This window comes from Bacillus rossius, chromosome 7 (assembly GCF_032445375.1).
Source record: "Bacillus rossius redtenbacheri isolate Brsri chromosome 7, Brsri_v3, whole genome shotgun sequence".
In the NCBI taxonomy this organism is placed as follows: domain Eukaryota; kingdom Metazoa; phylum Arthropoda; class Insecta; order Phasmatodea; family Bacillidae; genus Bacillus; species Bacillus rossius.
In genome coordinates this window covers 62,010,946-62,035,994 of record NC_086335.1, presented here as the reverse complement: position 1 = coordinate 62,035,994, position 25,049 = coordinate 62,010,946, and the positions used below count along the sequence as shown (strand labels likewise).

The following is a 25,049-nucleotide window of genomic DNA, read 5'->3' as shown; positions in this document are numbered from 1 at the left end:
GAGTTGTAACTTGGTTCATACAGCGTTCCTTAATAAATGTACTTCTAGCATTAAGATGAGCCTGGTATTGTTGGTTCACTCGATTATCGTATCCCATCGTGTTATCGGTTCGTCCGTTGGAAGCATCGTGGGTGGTTCCAGGTTCGATCGCTACGGGGGGCGGGGCACCGGTCGCTTCCCGCGGCTGCCCCTGCACACCCAGATGATGCAGCACCCGCCCCCGAGCCTGCCGCTGCACTCTCACCACCACGCTCACCTGCTGAGCAGGGAGCAGGAGCTGCCGCCCGCCGACCCCATGATCCTGGACCTCATCGCGCAGGACTCGATGCGCACCATCGCCATCGACGCCGTGCCCCGAGACATCCGCTTCTACGGCGACACGGCGGTCGTCATCCTGACCTGGGACAACCCGCGCGAGATCAGCTTCCAGGCCGGCTCCCGCAGGGTCACCTTCGACGACCGGGAGTCCTTCGTGTGCACGTTCAACTCCAGCTACCGGGAGGTCATCCTGGACGGCAACAAGCACAGGTTCGTGATTACCCTCGGTCCTCGGGACGGCGGGTACTTTTCAATGAAAACAATATTTCTTTTAAATTGTATTCAGAATTTATTCAATTGTTTTACGTGGCATTGGAAAAAATAAAATGGTAATATAGAATAACTAATTTAAAAATATAATATAATTAATTCTACCACTGTCTCAACATAAGTCTACTAATTAGAACATTCGCCATTGTAGAGCATTTGTTTTTTGCAGAAAATTAAAATTAATAAACAAGCCTTCTACCTATTTTCTGTATTGTAGTAGAAATACTACTGTTTTACAAATGCTGAACTTTAGGTTGAGTTGCAGTTTGGTTTAGACTAAGGTATAGCTGGACCAGGACTTGAAAATTCGAGCCAAGTCCAGCACGTTGCTTCAACTCGACTGCCATACAAAATTCTTGGAGTGCGTATTAAGTAGAAATGGCGTTAACGCTCGAACCTATTTGAGTTTTACCTTGACAGTTGAAGTTTCGTCAAAGTGCCGTTGCCATTCATTTTTGTCACGTGTTGTTTGTAGCGGACTACTCTTTCACTCTTTGTATGTTGTGTGTTGTGTAGAATACGCCTGGGAGCTCCCACTCGCGAACTGTACATTGACGGCAAGTGGTACGAGTGCTTCTTCGGGGGGCCGCCAGTCAAAGTTGAGTTGAATGGGAAGCTGCACTCTGTGAAGCTGGAGGGGCCGGTGCCCCAGGTGAGGATCGGCGGGAACCGTCTCGACTTGGTCGCTGGCAAGGTCAACTTGATTATTGACGCCCGCTCGATGGTGCCGATATTCCTCGATGCGAAGCCACAGCGGTGAGTTGCATTCCTCCTGCACTGATTTACGCACATGCGCTGAAACCTTGTTTGTGCAAAACTGTGGGAACGGAAATTTGCCCACTTTTTATTAACGAGGTTTGTAATAACCATATTTCCTCATGTTGCACATACATAATTTGTATATTATGTCAAAACAAAAAAAAATATTGTCTTATAGTACTATGTACTACACACCTGCATAAGTACATTCTCTTGAGTAAATAACATGGTTTGCCTACAAAAAAATTAAAACAAAATTATTTACATTTTTAAATGGCATATTTCTACAAGGTATTACGTAACTACTAAATCCTTGAGAAGATTCAGGTTAAATAAATGATTTTCTGTGTGTTTCTTTTTATATATATATATATACTTTGAACAAAGCCGCATACCTTGATTGTTTCAGTGTCAGTATTGCAGGAAAGTGTTAATTGAGTGAAATCTCTTAAACTATAATCTTCACACTATTTGCTTTTAACTATTGTTCTGTCTAATCTTTTCTGATAGTGTATTATGAGGGTTCACTGTATTATGTTATGTTTTTTTTTATTTTTTATTATGAAGTTGCTAGAATATTTCATTTCTAGACTAGTCATTTTTATTAGTATATGGGTACTTTACTTCTTATACTCCTGGTTTCATACTTGCCAACTTTTACGATTTTTTCGTAAAATTTACGAAAAACATACGTCTTTACGATTTTACGAATCTTATAAATTTTTTACGAATTTTTCCAGTTTTTGTTGACACTTCTGATATCGATTGTTGCGACCTATTTTGTTCCAAGTCGATCGATAAATCGAACGCTTGATCGTTTACGAATCGTTTTTGGTTGTTTACGCCACCATGTTGTGTCTTTGATATCGTGTTGTCTATTGTTGATCGTCTGTTCGTAAGCGTTTCGGGTGGTTTTTATTTGGCATGGATTGATTGCGTAGCATCTGCAATGGGCGGTGGCGTAAAAAACATTATTGGCAGTGTTTTCGTAAAGATTATTCGGAAGAATTCTCGTTCATTTTGAAGTCGGACAAAGGTCAGAAATATGCATTCTGCAGTGTGTGTAGGTGCGATATTAGTATTTCTCATGGCGGAAGAAGTGACATATTACTTCATGTTAAATCTAATAAGCATGCAGGCAACGTTCAAAATTCCGAAAACAGCCAAAAAATCAGCACGTTCTTCACAAACAGTTCAAGCGAAGATAGCGTCACACGTGCCGAGTGTTTGTTTACGTATTTTTTGATTGAACACAACGTTCCATTAAGTGCAGCAGACCACGCGGGCCCTTTATTCCGGAAAATGTTTCCGAAATCAGAAGAAGCACAAAAGTATGCGTGTGGCCGGACCAAAACAACTGCAATTGTTGAAGAAATGGCGAAAGATTCAAGGGACGACGTCGTTAAACATCTGCAAACAGGTCCGTTCTCTTTGTCAACTGATGGTACAAACGATACAGACTCCAAATTGTACCCGATTGTTGTGACGTATTTTGATAAAAATATTGAAAACATTGTGTCTTCTGTACTTTCACTGCCAGATTTGCAGGGCGATTCTACCGGACTAAATATTGGAAATTTAATCATAAACGAACTTGAACGTTTCAATATTCCTTTAAAAAACATGATTGCTTTTTCGGCAGACAATGCGGCAGTTATGATGGGTAAGAAAAATGGTGTAGTTGCGGTTTTAAAAAATCGACAAGAAAACCTTTTTGTGATGAGTTGCCTTTGTCACCGCATTAATTTAGCTGCCGAGAAGGGTACTGACAATTTGCCACTGAATGTTGAAGAGGCTTTGACCGACATTTTTTATTACCTTGAAAAGAGTGGTAAGCGGAAAGATTGCCTTAAAAAATTCCAAAACTTGCATGGTTGTGAAACCAGAAACATTTTAAAACATGTCTGTACGAGATGGTTATCCCTGGGAAAAAGTTTGACAAGATTAGTAGAGAAGTGGGACCCTTTGTTAAGTTTTTTCAAAGACCAAGTAAAATGTGTGAAACCATCATGTTCTGTGGGGATAAGTTCATTCACAATACCAAAACAGCCAGCTTCAGATCATTCAGTTCAGCCATTAGTTTCAAAGTCATCTAAATCCTCACAACAGGGCTTTTCCCTAAAAAGGAAACACTCAGAAAGTGAAGATAAGATAATTACCAAAAAAACTGGTACTTCACATAATGAAGGTAAAAGTACATTTCCTTCAGTTAGATCAGAAAATCAAAAGTCTCTCGTAAACATTACCAGTGGCAGTTTAAGTCGTGAAGAAAAACTGTTCATGTTTTTATCATCATCTGTGAACAAAGCATTTTGCTTGTTTTTACTTAATGTAATTCCCACATTTGATAAATTTAACACCATTTGCAGTCTTCACATCCACAGATTCATATTTTGGGAGAATTAATTTGTGATTTGTATAAAGATTTATTACTTCGATTTGTCAAACGAGTTGCATTTAAAAATTCATCTTTGTTTGATATAAAGTATCATCATGCTGATAATCAGAGGCAAGACAGTGAGTTGATAGTTGGTACAGCAACATCAGAGTTTGTTAATACATTGAATGACAAAGATAAGAAACTATTTTTCTCGTCTGTCAGAAGTTATTTTGCAGCTTCTTGTGATTACATTTTAAACAAATTTCCCATTAAAGATGAACTTATTAGCAAAGCAAGAGTAGCATCGGTGGAGAATGTAGAAAATACCAGTTTTTGTGATGTCAAGTTTTTCGTAGACTTATTTCCATTTTTGCTACCAGTAGATGAGAACGAAACCAGAGAATCAGCCTTGGATTCTCTTCAAAGCCAGTTTACCAGTCTGCAACTTGAAAACATAGATTTGTTAGTCCCTAAAGATGACACTGTAGTGAAAAAATGGGTTAGTATATCACATGCAAAAAATGTTTGTGGGCAGCCTAAGTACGACAGACTTTGCAATGTAATGTTTGGTGTGTTGACAATACCACACAGCAACGCGGAGTGTGAACGTGTGTTCAGTCTGGTGAAAAAGAATAGGTCCCAGTTTAGGTCTTTGTTATCAACCAGAGTACTGGAAAATATTTCTGTAATAAAAAGCAAACATTCAGACAAGTGTTTTGAACACATGTTCAGTGAACAATTTTTAAAGAAGGCTAAGAAAGCAACAGCACTGTACTTAAAAAAGTAACAGATGTAGTTAAGACTTTTTTTTCCCAACCTTCATAACATTATCTTTATTAGTTCTTTGTATGTGTTTTATCAGTATGTTTGGGACTTGGTAGTGACATTTTTGTCGGTCTGCTTCATTGTGTTCAGGCCTTTAGTAATGACTATTTTTTCCTTCGGAAGTTCATCAAAGTCTTCGGTTTTTTGTTACACATAACTAGGACTTAGTAATAAGTAATAATCAGGGAGTCATTTTGTGAACTAGATTGTGCTGAAGTTTATTTTATAACTGACTGGTGACAATAGTACTCTGCTGCATTTCATGTAATTAATATAAGTTTTTTTACAGTTTTAGTCATAAGAATATTTTTTATGTGTGCTCTAAAAATTTTACTATATTTTGAATGTGTTTTAATATCTGAGGGTCTACATTAGTACATATATTGGTGATGTTTAACAAATAGTTGAAAAAAAAGGATATAACTTAATCCTTATTGTAATTAAGCCTATGGTACTGCAAAAATTGTAATCAGGTACACTTTTAATGCCAATTTTTGGATGAAATGTGTGAACATCAGTGTTTAGGCCTAAAGTGTTTGTCAGTTTGTTTAAGTGGTTTTTAGTAATTGTCTTAAGGGTTTATTTTAGAAATAGGGTGTTTTTAATATTTAAAACAAATATATATGCATTTGTAGGATAATTTATTTTTTAAATGAAAAAATGCCGCTTGGAGTTTACGCTAAAATTTAATATTTTCGAGAGTTTTACTAATTCTTATTTGGAAAAGTTGGCAAGTATGTGGTTTTATAGTTTTAAAGGAACCATTAAATTGGTTTCAAATAGTTTAGAAAAGTTTTTAATTGATAATTGATAGAGATGGTGATTTATAGCATTTAAAATAATAACATTTAGCATTTTAAATTTGAAATTTAGCATTTTGTAGCATTTTTAAAAACAAGATTTAGCCAATTCTCTCATTTTACATTACGGAAGAAAATATATTTTTAAAAAGCATTAAATAATACACATATTAATTATTAACAACCACAGAAATAAAGATCTAGCACAACTACAAAGATAGCCTATCTTGGCAGGTTTCCAAACAACTTTTTAGCACTTATGAGTGCAATAAATTGAATACTTAAAATTACAATAAATATTTTTTAGCCGTGTTCATGGCCATAGTTGATGTAGAGTACACAAATAATGTTATTGAAACTCACTTTTCAATTTTTTTTCTTCGTTTTTTCAATTTTCGCCTTCTTTTGGTTTTCGATCATGCCAGAAACCGTTGCTTGCCGTTTTACCGAATTTTTTTCTTCATCCGATTTCTCGGTGAATCTTTTTTTTTGCAGGCTGATGTCCCTCAGATTTAATGTGCTTTTCAAGTACATCTTTTTTTTTTCCACGCCAGACGGCGATTACATAAACTGCGCATTAAAATATTTGTATCACTTTCGTAGAACTGTTCACTTTTGTATTCATTTATGCGACCGCGAATGGAAATTACGTTTTGTCCCATTTTTACCACGAGAAATAACAGTATACAACACATTCACGAGTATGCACGTATTTGTAAACACACCACCTTCCACAGACTACACAAGAACGCGGCTTTCACGTGAAATACAGCCAGAAAATGGGAATTGTTAGCGTGGCGAAGCAGAGATGTCGCAATATGGCGGCCTAAAAACTTGTACTCTGCAAGATGACGAACACACTTCCAGCTAGTTGTTCTTTGCTTTGTTTACAATCGCGAGGCACGGATGGCCATTTTTCATTCAATATTTACGAACAATAGTGTTGTGAATGACGTGACAATAAGATACTTCTGCTGAATACGCCATAAAATGATGGTTTCTTTTGATACTGAACTGAAACGAAATACAATCTGTAAATAAATTGTGTAGAGTGAAGACGAATCTGCGTTTTTTACCTTGATTTTGCATTTATCTCGGAATAGTCTAGATTTCGCATTTTATAGCGGAAAAAATATAATTTAGCATATTTTCGCATCTATTTCGCGAAAAAGATAAATCAGCATCTCTAATAATTGAGGAAAAAAAATCATTACATTGTTTTAAGTGTTTAAAATGTCTGTTTAATTAAAATCAAAACATGTATATACTTGAGTGGTTCTACTTTGATAACATTTGCATAAATGCTGTTATAATCGAGAAAATATCATTTCAATTTTTATTCTTGCTAATGGTCTTGGAAATAACATTTAATGATTTCTCTTATGATTGTGAATGTATTATATATTGTAATAGATATCCAAAAAACTACTAATATTAATATTTATTTTCAATTAAAAATTCTTTTAATGAATTTAAGCGAAACATAATTTTATTAGTTAAGTAAGATTGAGTACTTGGAGGTATAGACTTCAAAAAAGTTATGAATATTTATGTATTTTCAATTCCAAAACTAAACTTTTTTAATGAATATCAGTAAAACAAAATTTTACAGGTTAAATTCATACTTGAGTACCAAACAATTGTTCTTTTAAGTTATTAAAAACATTTTGTACAAGTTACTTTTTAAACACACCTGAATATAAAGTGACCTTAAATTTAAGATACTTGAATGATAAGTAACCCTGGCTGCCATTAATGTTGACTTAATTACTGGTCCAAAGCTAAATCATGTGATTTGCTGGCCCATTTGTATTGCGAGCTGTGGCCAAATATTGCTTTTTTTGTAAAGTTATGGAAACATTTTTGTTTAGTTATGGTTATTTTTGTTTTCATTAGTTTTTTTTGTGTATTGCATCTGTTTTTAACGACCTAATAGCGAAGTTTTTCCTTGCCAGGTTCGACATAGAGGGAATACCTCACATCCTTCGCTTCGCAGATGCCTTGCGCACGGTGCTGATAAACGGCCAGCCGTTGGACGTTGAGTTTGGAGGCTTGCCAAAGCCCATCGTCGTGGACGGCAAGAAACACTTCCTGAGGCTGTCGATGCTGCCGAAGGGCGTGGTGCCAGGCTACGCCAAGATCGTGAGCATGGAAGGCATCTGCCTGCCCTCCCCGCCTCACCCTCCAGATGACGACAGCAACAGCATGGGCTTCGCCGAAGAATCGTCGAACGACGCCGCGAAGTTCAGTCAAGGCCACGAGCCAGCACTCCCCATCTTGAGTTAGTGTTCCCCACTTACATATTTTGCATTCTGTACTTTTACTAAAACTTTTGGTCAGTAAGAAAGTAACAAAAGCTCATTTTTCATATAAGCAAGCTTTTGACTGAAATAAATCATTCAGAAGTTTTTGATCACAGAGACTATTGAAATCAAGAGTTTGTTGTCAAATTTGGATGTTATCTTTTCCATTAAGTATTAGTATTTGACATTTGTACAGAACTCTGTGCTTGTTTTTTACTTAAAAGAGAAAAGAACCAAAACTTATATTATAATTTAATTTTTTTGTTCTTATTAGAACCATTTAACCTATACTTACACCAATAATTAGATTTTAAGGAAAATAGTGACATTATATTTATTTACTGCTAAAATTGTTTTGGTAAACATAATTTTTTTTTAATTTTAGTGTTAAGAATATTTCTAGCATCTCACCTTAATATAATTTTGTATATAAGCAGCTTTTTACTGAATAATTAGGGTTTACATGAAAGTATATTTTCCCTCAACTTAATTCACAGTGCTGTTACACAGGACATGAAAATAATTCCTGTTTTCCCCGTTTCCATCAACAGGAAACTTGGGAGATTCGCATGGCAGGCACGGGTTGCGTCGCCGTCTTGACAAGGAGCACGAGGGTCGCAACTCTCCGTTGTTGAGAGACAGGGATGGTGCAGCCGGCTCCATGCTTCACCCACACGCTCACCCACCAATCAGGAGCAGGCCCGCTGGTGAGTAGAGATATTCAGTTTTCAGGAGTGGGAAAAACTTTTCTGTAACTTACCTAAACAATTTCTGCTAAACTGGATAATTTTCCAAGGAATTATACTTCAACAGAAACACACAAATAAATGTTAACTTTTTTATGCAAACAACAAAGCATATTTTATCTTTCTTTACAAAAAGTAATGGCTCACTACATTTGAGAGTTGGGTAGGACCCATGCTACCTTTTATCAACTGATAAGAACAAAAAAATTGTTAAAACAGTACCTACCAATTTGCAGAAAAGAAATTATTTTATAACAAAAATCAACTTATCTTTAACTATGTAAATCTATGTTGTCAATGGGGAAAAAAAAAATAGGTGTCTTCAGAGACTCTGCTCACTGTAGGTCAGTATGTGCGTCCAGGAAGGCGGGGGGGCCATAATGTGAAACCCTGTCAAGTTATAAATCAATGAGAGTTGAACCAAGTTCTCTGCTGGCGAGTGTCGCTGAGCCCCGCTGTGCGTTGTGTGGGTGCAGGCCAGCTGCCCCTGGAGCTGCTGACGAGCCTGATGCCGGGCACGCTGTCTGCCCCGGTGTCTGCCTGCAGCTACCAGGTGGAGCCCGAGTCCCAGGACGGCCACTCGCAGAAGGAGGTGGCGGACGCCCCTGCCGGTGAGAGCATGCACTGGTCACCCTCTCTCGCTCAAGACGTTGTGACCCCCGGGCCACATTTATACTGTTTTTTTTTGACGTGACGTCTAATAAATCGATGAACGCCGGCTGCACGCACGAAAAAGTGTCCCGTTACGCACATTGTTCAGTTACGCTGTGTCCCGTTACACACATTTTTCCGTTACGCTGTGTCCCGTTACGCTCATTGTACGCTTGCGCCGCATCTATCTCTCTTCCACTCGACTGTTTATAAAGTGAAGTGAAAAGTTAATGTGGTTTTCATTGTTTATTACAATAACAATTTCGGCAATAAAGGTAAATTATTCTTGCATTTTAAAAATCTTATTACTAGTATAATTTCAAGTATTTATTCTTTTATTATTAAAATAAAAAATGATTCAATTTTATTCATAAAGTTTGCAATAATTTCATCAATGTTTTGTTATGACGTCACGTTAAACTATCGTCCATAAACCGACTTTACAGACAACCATTTATTTATATTTTTTACCTTTATTCATTTTACAGATTTATTTCCATTTTAAAGCACCCTTTTAATTTTCTAAAGGTCAGTTGCTGTATTTTTTTTTTTTTTTAATTATTTAATAATTGTGATTATTTCTTTTATTGGTTATCCCTGTTAAGAAGTTTTAAGCATCCAGTCCCTTGAAAAACTTCTTAACAGGGTTTTACTGTGTAGTAAGAATGAAAATTAGAATACCACATAAGACATTTTTTTCACGTCGTGTAACAACTTCGGAAAAATTAGACGAATATTGCTCAAGTGAACAGGTTGTCGGGGTACTCTCGTTTTCCCCACGTGATCAATCTGGCAGTGCTTGCTTCTCATCTCATCAGCTCATTGTTTATAAACACTACGCCGACGAGGTATTAGACTCTTAATTCATCCATTCATTTTTTTTTTTTTTTTTTTTGTAGTTTGTTCAAATGCTTTTCCTGTCGCCTGTTGTTGAGGCACCTGTGTTGTGCTAGGTGCTGCGGTGGCATCCACCGCCACGAGCAAAGCTGCGGGCATCCCGTTCTTGCCCACCGACATCAACGTGGAGGAGTTGTTCAAGAAGCTGGTGGCAACCGGGATAGTTTCCACTGGCGTGGCCTCCCAGCCAGACAGCTCGGCTGCCGAAGCCAAGAAGGAGGAAGCAAGTGCCATCAAAGAAATCAACTTGAAACAGCCTGAGAGTTTGAAAGTGTAGGTATCTTTATCACGCACTCCCAATGATAAATATATATTTTTTTTTTTCCCCTGGTAAATTTCTGTTACGTACAGCGTAAGACTTGATGTGTTATTTGAACCATGGAAAATAAAACTTATATGTTAGGGTTATTTATTTATTTATATATATATTTGAAAAAATTTGGGATTCGGCCCTTCACATTTTTTTTGCATCTGATAATGTGACACTTTTGCATTGCAATTTTTTTTTCCTCCTACAATCTCCTACACTGTACACTTAAAAAAAAATGCATTTTACCATGTCATTATGCTTGATTTCATTTTGTAGTAAAAAATTTTTAGGACATAAACATATAAGTTGTTCGCAGATCTGAAAGTGTGAAATAATTATTGTACATTTCTTTTGTGCACCTTTTGTTGGGAAAAGTTCCAAATATTTTTTTTTATTTGGAAAAAAAACTTATCTTCATTTATATTGCAAGCAAATGAATATATTTTACTAAGTAATCCGTCCCCTGTTTGTATTATTAACTTCAAGCATGTGAGCTAGGAATTTATGCTGGACATTTGTTTTTTTCCGTTCTGGTTATGGTGGTTTATAACTTAACTTATGTGATAAAACATCCATTCTTCTTGCCTTTAATTTCAACAATTAATCTTATACGTGCAATTTAACATAAAATATACCTCTTTTTATCATTATTGCATGTTATATTTGTAATTTATAATACCATTGCAATAATATATTATTCTAGCGATAGTACTTTTAATCTTTTAATCATGTGTAAGGTGGTTGGTTTTACTTTTGACTATTGAAGGTGGTGTTTTATTTCAGTAAAAAAATATTTGTCATCTGTGATATCCTCAGAGTATGGATGGTAATAAATATTTTTTTGTGTTGCATCAAAGGGGGAGTGGGTTAGTCACGATACCACAATAAAAACGATAATATGTCAAGTTCGAAAGTAAAGTACCAGAAGGGCCTCCTGAAACTGCAGGTCGCCTTATACTCGGGCCAATACGGTATTCGCAATTTTAAATTTTGCTATTCGACTTACGAATGCGAATAGTTCGTCAGTTACTATTCGCAACTATTTGTGTTTACTAATATTCGCACACCCCTAGTCATCGGTGATATCCTCAAGAGTATGGATGGTAATAAATATTTTTTTACGATGTGTGGGTTAGTCACAATACCGCAATAATGTTTGCCGACCTCCGTAGCGTAGTCGGATGCAAAAGCCGGCTAACGGTGCGAGGGGTCCTGGGTTCGAGTGCCGGGTAAGACATGGGTGTAAAATTCACATGATGGCAATTGATTACCTACGAATTAACGATGATGATTACCCTGAGGTACAATGTCCCATTGGCCAATTGGCGTCAAGCTGTAGGCCACGCATAATGGTTAAAAAAAAAAAAAAAAAATGTGAAGTTGGAAAATGAAGTACCATTCTGTGGGTACACCCTGCCGGAAGGGCTGTTGCGAGCTGACGCGCCCCGTCGCCCGTGTTGCAGGCGGCAGCCCGCGCTGACGACGCTCCTGTACTCGGGCATCCAGTGCAGCTCCTGCGGGGTGCGCTTCTCGCCGGAGCAGACCATGAAGTACAGCCAGCACCTGGACTGGCACTTCCGCCAGAACCGCCGGGACAGGGACAACACGCGCAAGGCCCAGAGCCGCAAGTGGTACTACGACGTGTCCGACTGGATCCAGTTCGAGGAGATCGAGGACCTGGAGGAGAGAGGTGGGTGTCTCGCGAGTGTGCGCTCTTTGTCGTGCCCCCTCCATTCGTCGCGAGTTCCCGAGTCTAAAACTGGACGAGAAAGGAATTATAAATATTTACTAACTGTTAATTAGTAATTATCATTTTCAAATGTACCAGACAGGGCTTAAAAAACATATCATGAACGTGGTCAAGCATTTTCTTGAATATTCAAAATTATCTAAGGTAAATATGTACCACTTAGGACAGAAATAACAAATAGGACAATTTTTTTGTTGTATTTAAGGATACAGGAAATCTTACAGTTGTGTTATAAAGGAGATGGGTGGGTGATAACCAAAAAAATAACCCATGTACAGAAAATCTTTGATAAAAGTTCATCGAGTAGTTATGAATATCCTATCATTGAAGCTTTTAGTTAGTTACATTGCAACATAGAACACAAAGCCCTTAATCTTGTGACTTGTGTGCGAGGGTTTTGGGCTACTGCTTCCTTTCAGCTAAATAAGTTCCAAGTTTATTTATTTATTTATTTTTTCCCCTTTCTGCAGCCCAGAGCTGGTTTGAGTCGGAGCAGGCGGAAGGACGGCTTGAAGACAAAGAGGACCAGGAGGTTCCTAGCGTGCCGGCCGGAGAGAGCTTGGAAGACACCTTCTGCGACGTGTGCCACGACAAGTTCGAGCAGTTCTACAACGAGGAGCGGGAGGAGTGGCACCTGCGGGCAGCCGTCCGCGTGGACGGCAAAACCTACCACCCCATCTGCTACGAGGATTTCAAGGTACAGCCTGAGTACTCGAGGACATGTTTCGAGATTGGGAAACTTGCTGGAATAAATTTATATAAAAGTCATAAACTTAAAACCCACGTCATATTCGATCAAATACTGTCAGTGCCAAGAATTAATTTGTTTTCAAAGCGATTGAATCTTAAAAGAATGCAGAAAAAATTTAAAATTAGATTTATAATATTGGCGAGATATTTAACTAAATGACACGAAATCTATTTATTTTCACAAGGACGTTATTCACACCATTATTTTCCTCGTTTCTTTTTAAATGTAAGATAAGAGTTTTGGTGTATTAATTTAATATTACAGTAGAACCTCACATATCCGACCATGACGGGACCGGGCCATGGTCGAAACGGCCAAAAGGTCGGATGTCCGTAGGAGCAAAAAAAAAACGCCTTTCCCAGCTGTACAGTTTGTACAGTAATACAACTTTATTTGTAAAAATGTTGCTGTATACATTTCGAACATTTACTGTTGTTAAATTATAGATGATAAGATGAATACAATGTAAGCAAACCTTATTTAAAGAATTCAGTAATGTATTTTTGTTTCAGTTTTGCCAAACTTGATTTTGCGGAAGTGTCCCTCCACTTTTTTTGCCCATAATACGTTACGTTACGTTAAAAAACATAGAACAGTACAAGATTATAGTACGAGCACATTCTACACCAACAATCACGTCTGACCTTACAGTTTGCGTCACTTTTTCAAGTCTTAACAGGCTCGCCAACCACGGAGACTAGGTCGGATATCCGGAGGAGTCGGTTGTGGGAAGGTCGGATATGAGGGGTTCTACTGTACTTGGATTAAAGAAAGAGATTAAAAGGTTAAGGAATTGATGTATTTTATTCCTGTGGGGCTCCGAACAAGCTTGCGTTTTCAGGAAATATGAAGTGCTGAATTATTTTGGCTCCCTAGCATAATGCGTAGCTGCTAATTTTTCTTGTTGAACCAATTTCTATTAATTCCAATAAGTTACAGCACTCATTTGAATGCACATAATGTCCCAATTTTTTCATGCATAGCTTTGTTTGCTTGCAGGCATCCCTGAATAAAACGGTTGAAGAGTCCTCTGCGACGGAGGACGCGAAGGAGGAAGTGAGTGAGGCGGTGGCGGAAGAGGCTGCAGTCAAGGAAGAGGAGCCGAAGGTGCCAGTGCTAGAAGAACCACAGCCAGAGGCGGCCGAGGAAGAGCCAGCTCAAGACGCTGCGGAGAAGAAGGACGAGCCTGCGGAACAATCTGCCGAGCTGGAGGAAGTGAGCGAGAAGGGTGAGCACTGCGAAGTTATTTTGCCGTTTTCCTTCGTCCTCTTCCTTCAGTCGCCATTCACTGCGTTTAGGAGTACGTGGGAAAATGAAGGGAAAACATTCCTCATGTCTGGAGGATGAAAGAATGTTGTGTGATCATTGGTTAGGAAGTGCACAGCGTCCTTGCTACAGCTCCCGTTCGCATGTCTGTGCACATAGTGTGGCACTCTGGTTGGGTTGTGTTTGTGTGGAATGCCATCACTGCTAATGTGTGTCAATAACCCAATACCAGGACTGATATAAAAAGGCACCCTGATGTATCTTTGATTAAACTAAACTCACTTGATTGCTCAGTGTAGCAATGGGTAGGTTTTGGTGGTGTCAGCTTGGATACAATACAGTAATGCATGGATGTTGAAATTCTGGAATGTGCCGTGCATTTCCATTAAGCACAAGCATAAGAAGGGAAGCAACCTGTACACACAAAAAAAAAGTGGTCAGGACATTGGAGGAGGAAAAGTAGTAAACCATCTGTGTCGCATCCTTCTTTCACTAAAACAACAAATGTTCTGTAAATGTAAAATATACTTGCAAATAAATACAAATTTAAAATATTGTCATTAAAACAATATTTAAAATTAATAAATGCTGAAAAAGTATTTACACAAATAGTCACTTGACAAACTACATGAAAACCAGTAAAAACATAGTTAAATGGCATTTCTTATTAAATACATCAAAATTTATTGATAGAATATTAAGAATGACAAAATACAAGTATTAAAAACTGTCACTATTAACTTAAAGATGTATAATCAGCTAATCCATCTGAATGTTGATAAACATAAGCTGGGGAGGGCAGGGGTCTATCAATGCCACAGCGTGTCTGAAAAATGTATCATCATTTATCCAAACATTAGTTGCTTTAAGTGCAAGACTAAACAAATTAAAAATTATTTTTTTCCTATCTATTTGATTCATATATTTTGCTTAAAAATGATATTCATGTTATTTCGTTTATTAATTATGTGATTTGAGGTAATTACTCGTTCAAATGCTGATAATTTCGTTACTACTATTATCACAACAACAGTATGAAAACAATTCACAACATAATCCTGTCCCGGCTGGTAACATATCTGCTTGACCATCAGTATTTGGTTGCTTCACACAAATCATCTTTTAAAAATTCTGAGAATGTGTGTGCCCTGCACCGTAGCTTCATTGATATTTTCTTTCTCAAGAGGAATGTTTTCCTGCAGTTTAGACATGTACATATTTGTGCAGCATCCTAAGTATGTACAACCATAAGTGTTCTTTTTGTTAAAAAAAAAAAATCACATTGGAAGCAGCATTCTTGTGTTGTCATGTATATGCAATTTAGTAAAATAAAGTTTTTTATGTTTATTTAGTGTAGACACAGAGGCAATGTTATTTTGTCCTTCATGCTTACACTACAGAAAGTAAAGTTTTACAGACGGTTGTATGTTCACCATTTGTGAATACTAGATAGTACACTATTTGTAACTTTTGAAGAGTTAAGGGAAGTTATGTATTAGATTTAAATTACCCCATCCTCATCAAGTTAGAAAAGAAGGGATATTAAAGGCTAGGAAGTCTAGCATACAAATTAAATATCATTACAATATTCCATAAATATATAAAATTTAAAACAAATGCTTGAATATATACTAACTACTAAAGTGTTAGTTTTTAACAACCTTATATAGATTGCTTTGGAATACTATTTTTACACTGCAGGAAGGAACATTACTTTTTTTTTTTTTTTTCTTCCCCCATTGTGCAGCTTTGTTAATTGTTCTGTTCAGGCTTACAAATATTGTGTGGTATATATTGTACTTTAGAACCAGCAATGAAATTTAAAAAAAAAAAAATTGAACCTTTATAGAATATATGAGGCCATTTGGTCTTGGCATGGAACTAGCACATGCAATGAAAACATTTTTGGATGCCATTTTAAGAGAAAAATACTGTGTAAAAGCAAAAGTCAACTTTCATTTTGTTCACTGTCAGTAGTTTAGGAATCAATAGCCATGATGAATAGGGATGGAAGGAGGAGAGGGGGAACACCCTAGCAGCGAATGGTCGGCAGCTGGAACCTTTCAACCAGTAGTTTTATAAAAAAAAAAAAAAAAAGTAAGGGGTGGGGAGTGAGTTCCAGCATAAGAAAAAATAGAACATTGTAAAGTAAAGTGCGACATGTACGGAACACAAACACATGCGGGTTTGTTAGTGTGGGTTTGAGGGTTAAGAACAGGCTCAATCTAGTTAACGAGTAGTACTAGCTTTTAAGCTCAACATAATTACATATTGTTCTTGTGTTATATGCCAGAAAATTTGGTATGTTCTTTAATGTCATTGTATCGTTACAGTGTGCATTGACATTAAAAAGAATATAGTACATGCCAGAAATAAATTTGTGGTACTGTATTCACCAGAATAAACCTTGCACTCCTAGTGTTTATTTAGAATGTGGGTAAACAAAAATATCTGTTGTTTGAATAAGCCTTGCACCAAATGTTTGAAAACAGAACTTGTAACCATGTTTTTTTTTATTTCTTTCCTATTAAATGCTTATTCTGGGCATTATTACAGAAAATAATAAATTGTGTGGTAGGTTTTTTTTTGTAGAATATTGTAACTGTAAACTTTGGTAATCATTGTAACATCTTTCTCACAGATACACATACTCACAAACGAGGCCTGTGCAAATATTCAATTTCTAGAATGCAAATAGTTTATTATTCGTAATCAATTTGACTTCAAATACTGACACTTTGAAATGATGAATATTTGATTGGTTAATGCCATCAAAAGAAATGAATGCAACAGTTTATAAATCAATAGTCACAATTGATCTACCACCACGCACTACAGTAGCAGCTTACTTGCTGTATGTATCTATGACAAAACAGACACAAATAATGGTTTCGGATTTCAAAAGAAATTATCAGAAAGTGCATTTGAATCTTTGCAAAACTTGATGCACTTTGACTGCTGTTAACCATTAAAATGCATGAATAATAATGTAAATATGAATTTATTAAGTCACTATTTTGCAAATACAGATTTAAAAAAATATATATTAAATGGATCAGATTTTGCAGTTAATTTTCTGTATCAATATGTAGAGTAGCTGGCTCTTAGAAATAAGAGTAAAAAAAACTGAAATGAAAGTTAGGTAGGTTAGGTTAGTTGCATAAAAATATTTTTCCTTAGAGAATTTTAATATTTTAACAAAAAAAATTACGTGTAATTATTGTAGCGAAAATTTGGTGGGGGGTGGGGAGTGCCTTGATAATGTTCTCATCCCAATTTCACAATTACAATTTTGCAAGCGCAAGGTGACTCCTCAGCAAGAGGCTTTTTGATTCCAATGAGAGTAGCTGATATATCAAACCAAGTTTTTTCAGTATTGTCTAATTTTCTAGAGAATTTACTTTTCTTTTCCTGTGTATGTGGTACACTATGTGAGAAGAAATTTTTTGTGCAATTACAATTCTAATTATTACTATTGAAATTTAACATTCGTATTTGAGAATAATTAGGTATTTGTGTTCCATTCAAACTAAAAAAAAACTTATATTGCACAGAGGCCTACAAACAACACAAGTTTTTCTTTGGTCTTATAATAAGCAACAGCATGTTCCCAACATTGGAGCTAGACAAAACTGAAATTGTCATATACGTTTAAAAAATTGACCTTTAAATTAAAAAAACTGTTTGGTGCAAACAATTGAGCTGGAATCAATGCAATATTAATGCTGAGCCATAAAAGATGGTAAACACTCTGAAAGGCTAGGTTGGGAATAAGAGAATGTGCTATACACCCACACCTTGAAGTAATGCCCTGCATGTTCATGAAAATAATTGATTCCCAGCTATTGATGTGTGTTTGTGGACAAACATTTCAATCAATACCATTCTCCCATTAAAATTTCACATATTAATTACATCTCCAAATAGATTTAAAATACTTTTAAATAAATTGTTAATTTACATTTTGTGTATTTACATATTTGGGCCACACTTTTTATGTAATAGCACTTGGTTATAATATTTCCTAATGGAGTAGGTGCAAAAAACATTTCTGATTTACAAAATAATTGTTTACTCATGTAGAAGCTCTGTTTAATTAACTAATTAATAAGATTAAACATGTGCAGGAAACAAGTGATTCCATTAATCATGTGATGGGTTCACTAAATATCGGGGTAGGAATGTACAAATTTGTGAATGATTGGTAACTGATTTGAAACTGTAAGTGATTATACCAAGATAACTAGCATGAGATTACATGGTTATTATTTATATCTTGCATTGTGTAATTCCAGCTGCAAAATCAGTTTGCAAAGGATGCCAACTCTCAGGTGTAAGTAGTAAAACATTTTTTTGTGGGGAAAAGATAACTCCAATTTTCATTTTGAGGTTCGTATACTTGCATGTACTTAGTGCTACTGATAGTCTGTATTCAGATCCATATGCTTGACATTAATATTAAAAAATAAGTTTTGGCTGAGATTTATTTATTTTGACTCCCAGTTATCAGTAAATGAGTCGTTTACATTGAAAGTGTGTAAACCACACATTTCATTTGGTTTTCTGTTAAAAGGCAGAATGTTAACCATGGTCACTAGAGCATATTTTATAGTCAAGTTCGGCAGTAGTACATACCTTCATGTGTAGTACAGTAAACAACATCCTCGTTTATGAAGCAGCTGTTAGGTCTCGCTAAAACTATATAATCTTTGTATCTGTACCTCTAAATAAGTATTTTTTCTCAGTTCAAAAAAAACATCCGCTACAGCAAAGGAAAGTTGAAAAATCTAATAAACATTTTTGTAGGATTGTCTTTTTTTTTTTAATTTGCTTCAATATATAAAATTGTGGTAAAATAAATTTTACTTGTTTGGTGGTTAGTATTTATGGATTAATTTTGTTTATGTACAAATTAGGTTATGGTTGGACAAACCATGTGTGATAGTGATATACCATGAAACTAAAAATTCTGTATGCTGTTGATCAGAGAGGCAAAAAGGCTTAACTAGCTGAAAGCTTTAGGCTGGCTTGCACTGTCATGACTGGTTATATATTCGACGTTTAAGAAATGTAACCCGGTATGTAATGAGTGGCAGAGAAAACTTTACTACAGCTGGCTTACGACTTGCACGGTGGGATGACACATCGCAGCACAGCCAAATAATGAAAAGCTTGTCAGCTTGGATAAGGCAAGCGTGAAGGTTGTAAACAGATTAGACCAGTAACCTTGTCAAGGGCGATGGTGAAAGAGGAACACGATGAGTGAGAGAGCACACATGACAATGTCTGATGGAGGGGAAGGAGAGCCAGCCTGTTGCGTAGTCATTATGTATTGCACAATATATGATTGAAGCCCAAATCTGACACATAAGCTATGTAGTAATAAATGTTTCACTGAATGCAATGAACTGTAAGAAATTAATCTGTTTGTTTCTGCTAAAAACACCACAAACGCACATAGCTTGTTCAACGAAGGACAAATGGCTGACTACAAAACTGTTTGGAATAGAATGGCATGTGTATGACACTGTCCGGCAAGTTGGTATAAAAGAATGGTGTCCATTAATTTAGGACTTGCTGTGAACAAAAAACATTTTTAATTTTGTTTGTAAAAAGCCAACTTAAAAATAATTGCTGAAATAAGAAGGTTCCAAAACTATTATTGAACACTTTTTTTTTTTAATTATAAAATATTAAATTGGTAAAAATAGAAGCAGAGAAGCCATTTCATAAAAACTTTTGTTTGGTCCACACTATCAGATGGCACATTCACACACATGCTTCCTTTACCGTCGTATTTACTGACAGTTATTTCAAAACATCACCATCGCAGAGTTGGAAAAAACTCTGGCATGCAGTTTGTCAATAATAAACGGTGTTTATTGAGTAGGAAGCTTTTGAGGCGCTGAAGCAGGCAAGTCGGTACTTTTGAAAAGTTACGTGGAGTTTTTTTTTAACATCAAACTAAAATGTGTTGAAGGTATTATCAAATCTGGAATACTTAATTCATCTTTGTTTTCCATGTTGTATATTGTGCTAGGCTGTGAAGCTTAGCTATCATCATGGTGTGGGAGCATGCTGCCATCTTGTAGGAATTGGGAAAGCTCACTCACTACCACTGATCAATATTCTGTAATATACCAATATTTATATATATTTTGGATTAAATTTTAGTACCTCATTACTAAAATTGTATTCAATACATGTTAAATACATTTTTCCGTACTTACAGAAACAGGAGGGGGGGGGGGGGGAGCGCTTTGTATTATCGTACATATTTTACAAGTACAGTGTTTCAAATAAGTATTTACTTTCATAAATATTTCCAGGCTGCTAGGTAAAACATGTAGAGTGAAACCTCATTAATAGAAACCTGAAGAGACAGAAATTTTTCCACTTTGTAATAACGAGGTTTGAAGCAATGTTGTACATACATAATTCATATGTCCGACAAATAAAAGAAAAATATGTGCATTCTTTTAAATAATGTTCTAATACCATAAAAACTCAAGCCATGCCCAAAATACAGGACATGAAAAACAACGAAAAGTTTACATTTATTTTTGATTTAATTAATTAATCTTATTTGTATTATATGATGAAATGAGAATTTACACATCAAAAAAATACATCTTAAGTTTGCATTCAATCTCAATTTTAGGACATCTATTATGAGACTCTGAACTAACGTACCGATAACTGTCGTAATACACACTATATCCACGAAAGAGCACGAGCCTTTAAATTAGTTAACTCAGCAAGAGAAGGGAGTCCGCGCTCTGAATGCAATCGGCAAGCTATCAATATTGATACTCAACTACATGCGCACACTCTAAGAGGGGCATTAACCTAACCAAACATGATGCCAACCAGTGCTCCACTGCGGTGACGTAACAGATAATTAACAACGTTTCTGAAAGAGAATTTTTATGTCGGAAGCTTCGTATTCCTGTTATTAAATAATAATTTCCTATCGAATAACAGGTTTCAAGTTTAAAAAAAATGTATAGGAGAAACAAAATTTTTGGGCAAATTTAAACGTCAGGAATAATAATGTGCATCATACCTTTAATGGAGTAAATGGTGAAATTAATATATTTGATCATATTTGATGGGAAATTGTATTGTATGAGAAAGTCTTAAATGAGTTTTACGTTTATAGAAACCAGGTTTTTTTTTTGTAGTAAATAAGATGTGAATTGTGGAAAGAAAGTAATTGTATAATTTGAGGGAAAGTATTGCATTGCATTTAATGACTCGAAAATGGTACCTAAAATTGCAAATACAGGATTTTACTTCCACATTTTGTATTATCAGAAACATACGTGAAACTAGTTTTGGGCCACAATAGAATTTAATTACTTATTATCTGGGGATTTTACTAAGTTTGGATTTTATATTAACCAATATCATATTAATGAGGTTTCACTGTGTAGCTCAACTGAACTGAATAGGCTAGAGACAAGTCGTGACAGCTAGGCATGTCATCTCAACTAGTGGCAGCCTGCAAGTCTCAAAATAACCAACAATAGCTGCTTGCTAAAGATCCTGCTCCTATGTTCTCTGTAGTAAATTGTTTTATGATATAACATTCGTTTTTAAAAAGCCAGTCTGTAATTTCCATTACCTATAGAGCTAAAAGATAAGTAAAAACTTGACTAGTTTTATATTGTAGTAATTACTTATTGCTACAAAAATTTCAAATGTCCAATCATTGTGACAAAATTAATTTGTATGGTATTGAATTGTTGCAATTTAACATGGGTATTCATAAAAAAAAATAGACACAGGAAATGCACACAAGTTATGAAACCCTTTGACCCCTGTGCTTAGTTTTGATGTATTTTACAATTTATATGTACTTCATAATATACCAAAAAAAGCTCCTTTCATTCCAGAAAAACAAAGTGCTGATCCTATATATATTTTCTGTATGACTGTATGTAAATAATTGCTACCATTTTAATCGAGATACTGCTCCTGTTGAAATCAATTTACAGTATTTTTATTGTAAGTCTAAATACTTTGAAAGTACATTTCAATAAATATTTGTATTACATATTTAAATTAAAATCCATAAAATCAAACAAAAAAAATCACAGGCTGCATTGTTTACATGCAGGCCTTGGACTAACATTTCAGAATTAAAAATATTGTTATTAATATTGAAACATACTTTCTATATTAACAAGATTAGAACTTAAACGTTTTCTTTTGTTTACGAAATGCATGTGAAAAAATCATGCCTTAATTCATTACATTCTAAAATCATCAGCATTACTTCGAGGGGTTGAGTTTGTACTGTCAAAATAAATGAAAAATTGACTAGCAATGCATTGGCACTAGATGTGGTTCTACGTCCACTATAATTTTGAGAGATCTCTTCATCTTATGCCTTTTGTTATATATCTTTTTTTTTATCCCCATCTTGAAGCAGTAGTCATCCACAGAATTGATTATAAATACAACTTTCCCCTACTACATTTTATGATGATTTTTTGATTGAAAATTGTGTATCAATTCAATATTCAAATGCTTGGCCAAAGAAACTTGATGCACAGTTTAATTTATGGTGTAGGTGGCTAAAAAAATTGTATTTGTGCAGAGATTATACCTGAGTGGTTTAGAACACATGATACATGAATGTCCTGCTTTAAAAAATTGAAACAAGCATAAAAAAAATTACCATCGTGCATAAACAAGGGATGGGGGAACTAGTAAACAATTAGACTGCTGCTTTCCCCCACTGTCTGTATCACTTGCAGTGGCGGTCTCTTGAACATCCAAAAAAATTTTATTTTATCAATAGTCCCATTCAATATTTCAACTCTCTTTCCATTTGTCCACATCTGCTGAACAACTCTCACAATTTTCTTTTATCATATAGTGATGAAAAGATTCATTCCCAGATTTTGTTTTCGATTTCTGCCCATACTAGCTCAATCGTGTTCAAATCAGCATGGTATGGAGGCAGGCGGATGACATCATGGCCACATTCCGTGAGCAATGCATATATTTTAAATTGTTTTATTACTGGCAAACTTTTTTGAAAATGGAATACTTTCTCCCAGTTTGGGATGTCTTGTTTTTAGGAATGATGCTTTAGGTTTTCTGTTTAGCTGTACATTATAACTGGCGTCTAGTACTAAAACACAATTTTCAGGTAAATTTGGCAGTAATTTACTTTACACCAAATTAAAAAGTTTTTGTTTTGACTTTAAATATAAGAAAAGCTTTCAAAACAAAGCCTTCTTCTCCACTTGCATATCTAATAACTAATTGTGGACCTTTACCAACAGGTTCTGTGCCACCTGTTTATGTATGAATGTGAACACAAAATTTCGCATAAGTTTCATCAACAAACTTCAGTTCTGCCAGCCTTACTTCATGTATTTATTCAAGTTGGCATCCTCTCCAAGAAGCTATTTCTGACTTTTCAATCAAAATATTTCTCTTCGATTAACACTTTCTTCAACAGAATCCTAAAAAGTCTTCTTTCAAAACCTTATATACTTCTTTAATATGGGAACCAATTTTCTTCCAGTATAAAACTCTGTGAATTTTTTTCCCATGTGCTGTTTTCTTACCCATGTGTGGTTTTGCTCTTTGCCTCACCCTCTGCTAGTATTCATTTAATATTTGATATTGAGACACCTTTTCCACCCGTTGTTTCAGCGACATTGTAAATTATTTACCAAGCCTGTCCCTGCAGTGGCATGCCAGATTTAATACATGATTTCAGTCCCAATGTGGAAACCATTACGTAGAGTGGTTTGTGTGATTAGGACTGCCAGAAATCCGAGCACGATCAGTGCTATCGGCCAGGAAGCAGCTGCGGTACTAATCTTACCTATTCAGCGCTCTTATCACGTGATCACTCAGAGACCTTGGGATCTGCGTAATATTTTGCTTCTTGTCACACTTAGGAAGGTAACATTATTTCCTAAAATGGTAACAGGGCATATACTGCTAAAGTAGAGCTGAGCAGCATATGGAGTTTAGGTTCAGTAAAATTTAGGGCAGGGAAAACATTTATCCACAGAAAGTATCTAGCATTTGTACTACAGGCAGGTAATTTTAAATATGTACCAAAAAATAAAGCTAACCTTATTTAATTATATGATAAACAAAAAATTAAAAACGAATGAACTAATTGGCAAAATAGAGATGAAATTATACTTTAAGCTAAAACCTATAATTACAATGTATTTCCTCTCAATTCTTGCACTTATGAGTTTTTCATTTTGCTTTCAAGGCACAAGTCACCAATTATGTAGTAAATGCAGCAAGTAAGCTACTGTGGTAGATCATGGTTTCAACTACTGTGTTCACAGTTTGTCCATAACTCAACAGTTCCTGTGATTTTGTTGACCATGATCAAAGCCAATTTCATCCCCCCCCCCCCCCCCAATAACGGTATGAGTTATAAAGCAAATAAATTGTCATGTTTTTTAAATGTGCACAAGGATACATTCCACTTTCATTTTGCATTGGTAGTGAAGTAACTTTAATTTTTTGGTGTATGTTTCAAATACTTGCTTGTTTACAATTGTGCCTGTGAATATTTTTTACGCCAGCATTAATAAGTTTGAACTGCTGAAAAGGGCGAGTTGGTCGTGTACATGTATTGAAGTAGGATACAGTGCAGTGCTTACTTTGAAAACTTAACAAGTTTGGCACTTGGAGATGTACACTTCCTGAATAAAATTCTGGAAACCACCCAGCTCTACACCAAAAAATTAACAAATATTTTTACTGAAGCAGCCTTCAATAAGGAAATATATGATTTTATTGTTAACAAATTGACGTCAAGGAAGGACTGTATACGGCATATAGTTGTTGAAGAAAGATTGACATATTGTAGTGAAATCTATGTGCAAATGCCATTTTTAAGTGGCTTTTTATGGAATATTAGCATATTTATTGATGCATATTAATTTGATTCAGTATGTTGGCACCTCCTGAATTAAATTATATAATAAAATTACAAATTCATTTTGTTGCTTTAAAAAGTGCACAAACA

The 25,049-nt window shown here is 35.6% G+C and overlaps 1 protein-coding gene across 3 annotated transcripts in view; it reads left to right on the top strand.

The window, feature by feature from the left end:
* The window catches only part of LOC134534185 (serine/arginine repetitive matrix protein 2-like), an 87,280-nt gene that overhangs the window by 59,889 nt on the left and 2,342 nt on the right, over window positions 1–25,049 (top strand). For all 3 annotated transcript variants that reach the window (XM_063372337.1, XM_063372339.1, XM_063372338.1), the window contains 9 exons: window positions 142–528; window positions 1,105–1,344; window positions 7,308–7,633; window positions 8,207–8,362; window positions 8,878–9,012; window positions 10,006–10,222; window positions 11,723–11,949; window positions 12,480–12,706; window positions 13,760–13,988. In XM_063372337.1, the coding sequence (XP_063228407.1) occupies window positions 142–528; window positions 1,105–1,344; window positions 7,308–7,633; window positions 8,207–8,362; window positions 8,878–9,012; window positions 10,006–10,222; window positions 11,723–11,949; window positions 12,480–12,706; window positions 13,760–13,988 (2,144 nt within the window). The remainder of the gene's footprint in view (window positions 1–141; window positions 529–1,104; window positions 1,345–7,307; window positions 7,634–8,206; window positions 8,363–8,877; window positions 9,013–10,005; window positions 10,223–11,722; window positions 11,950–12,479; window positions 12,707–13,759; window positions 13,989–25,049) is intronic.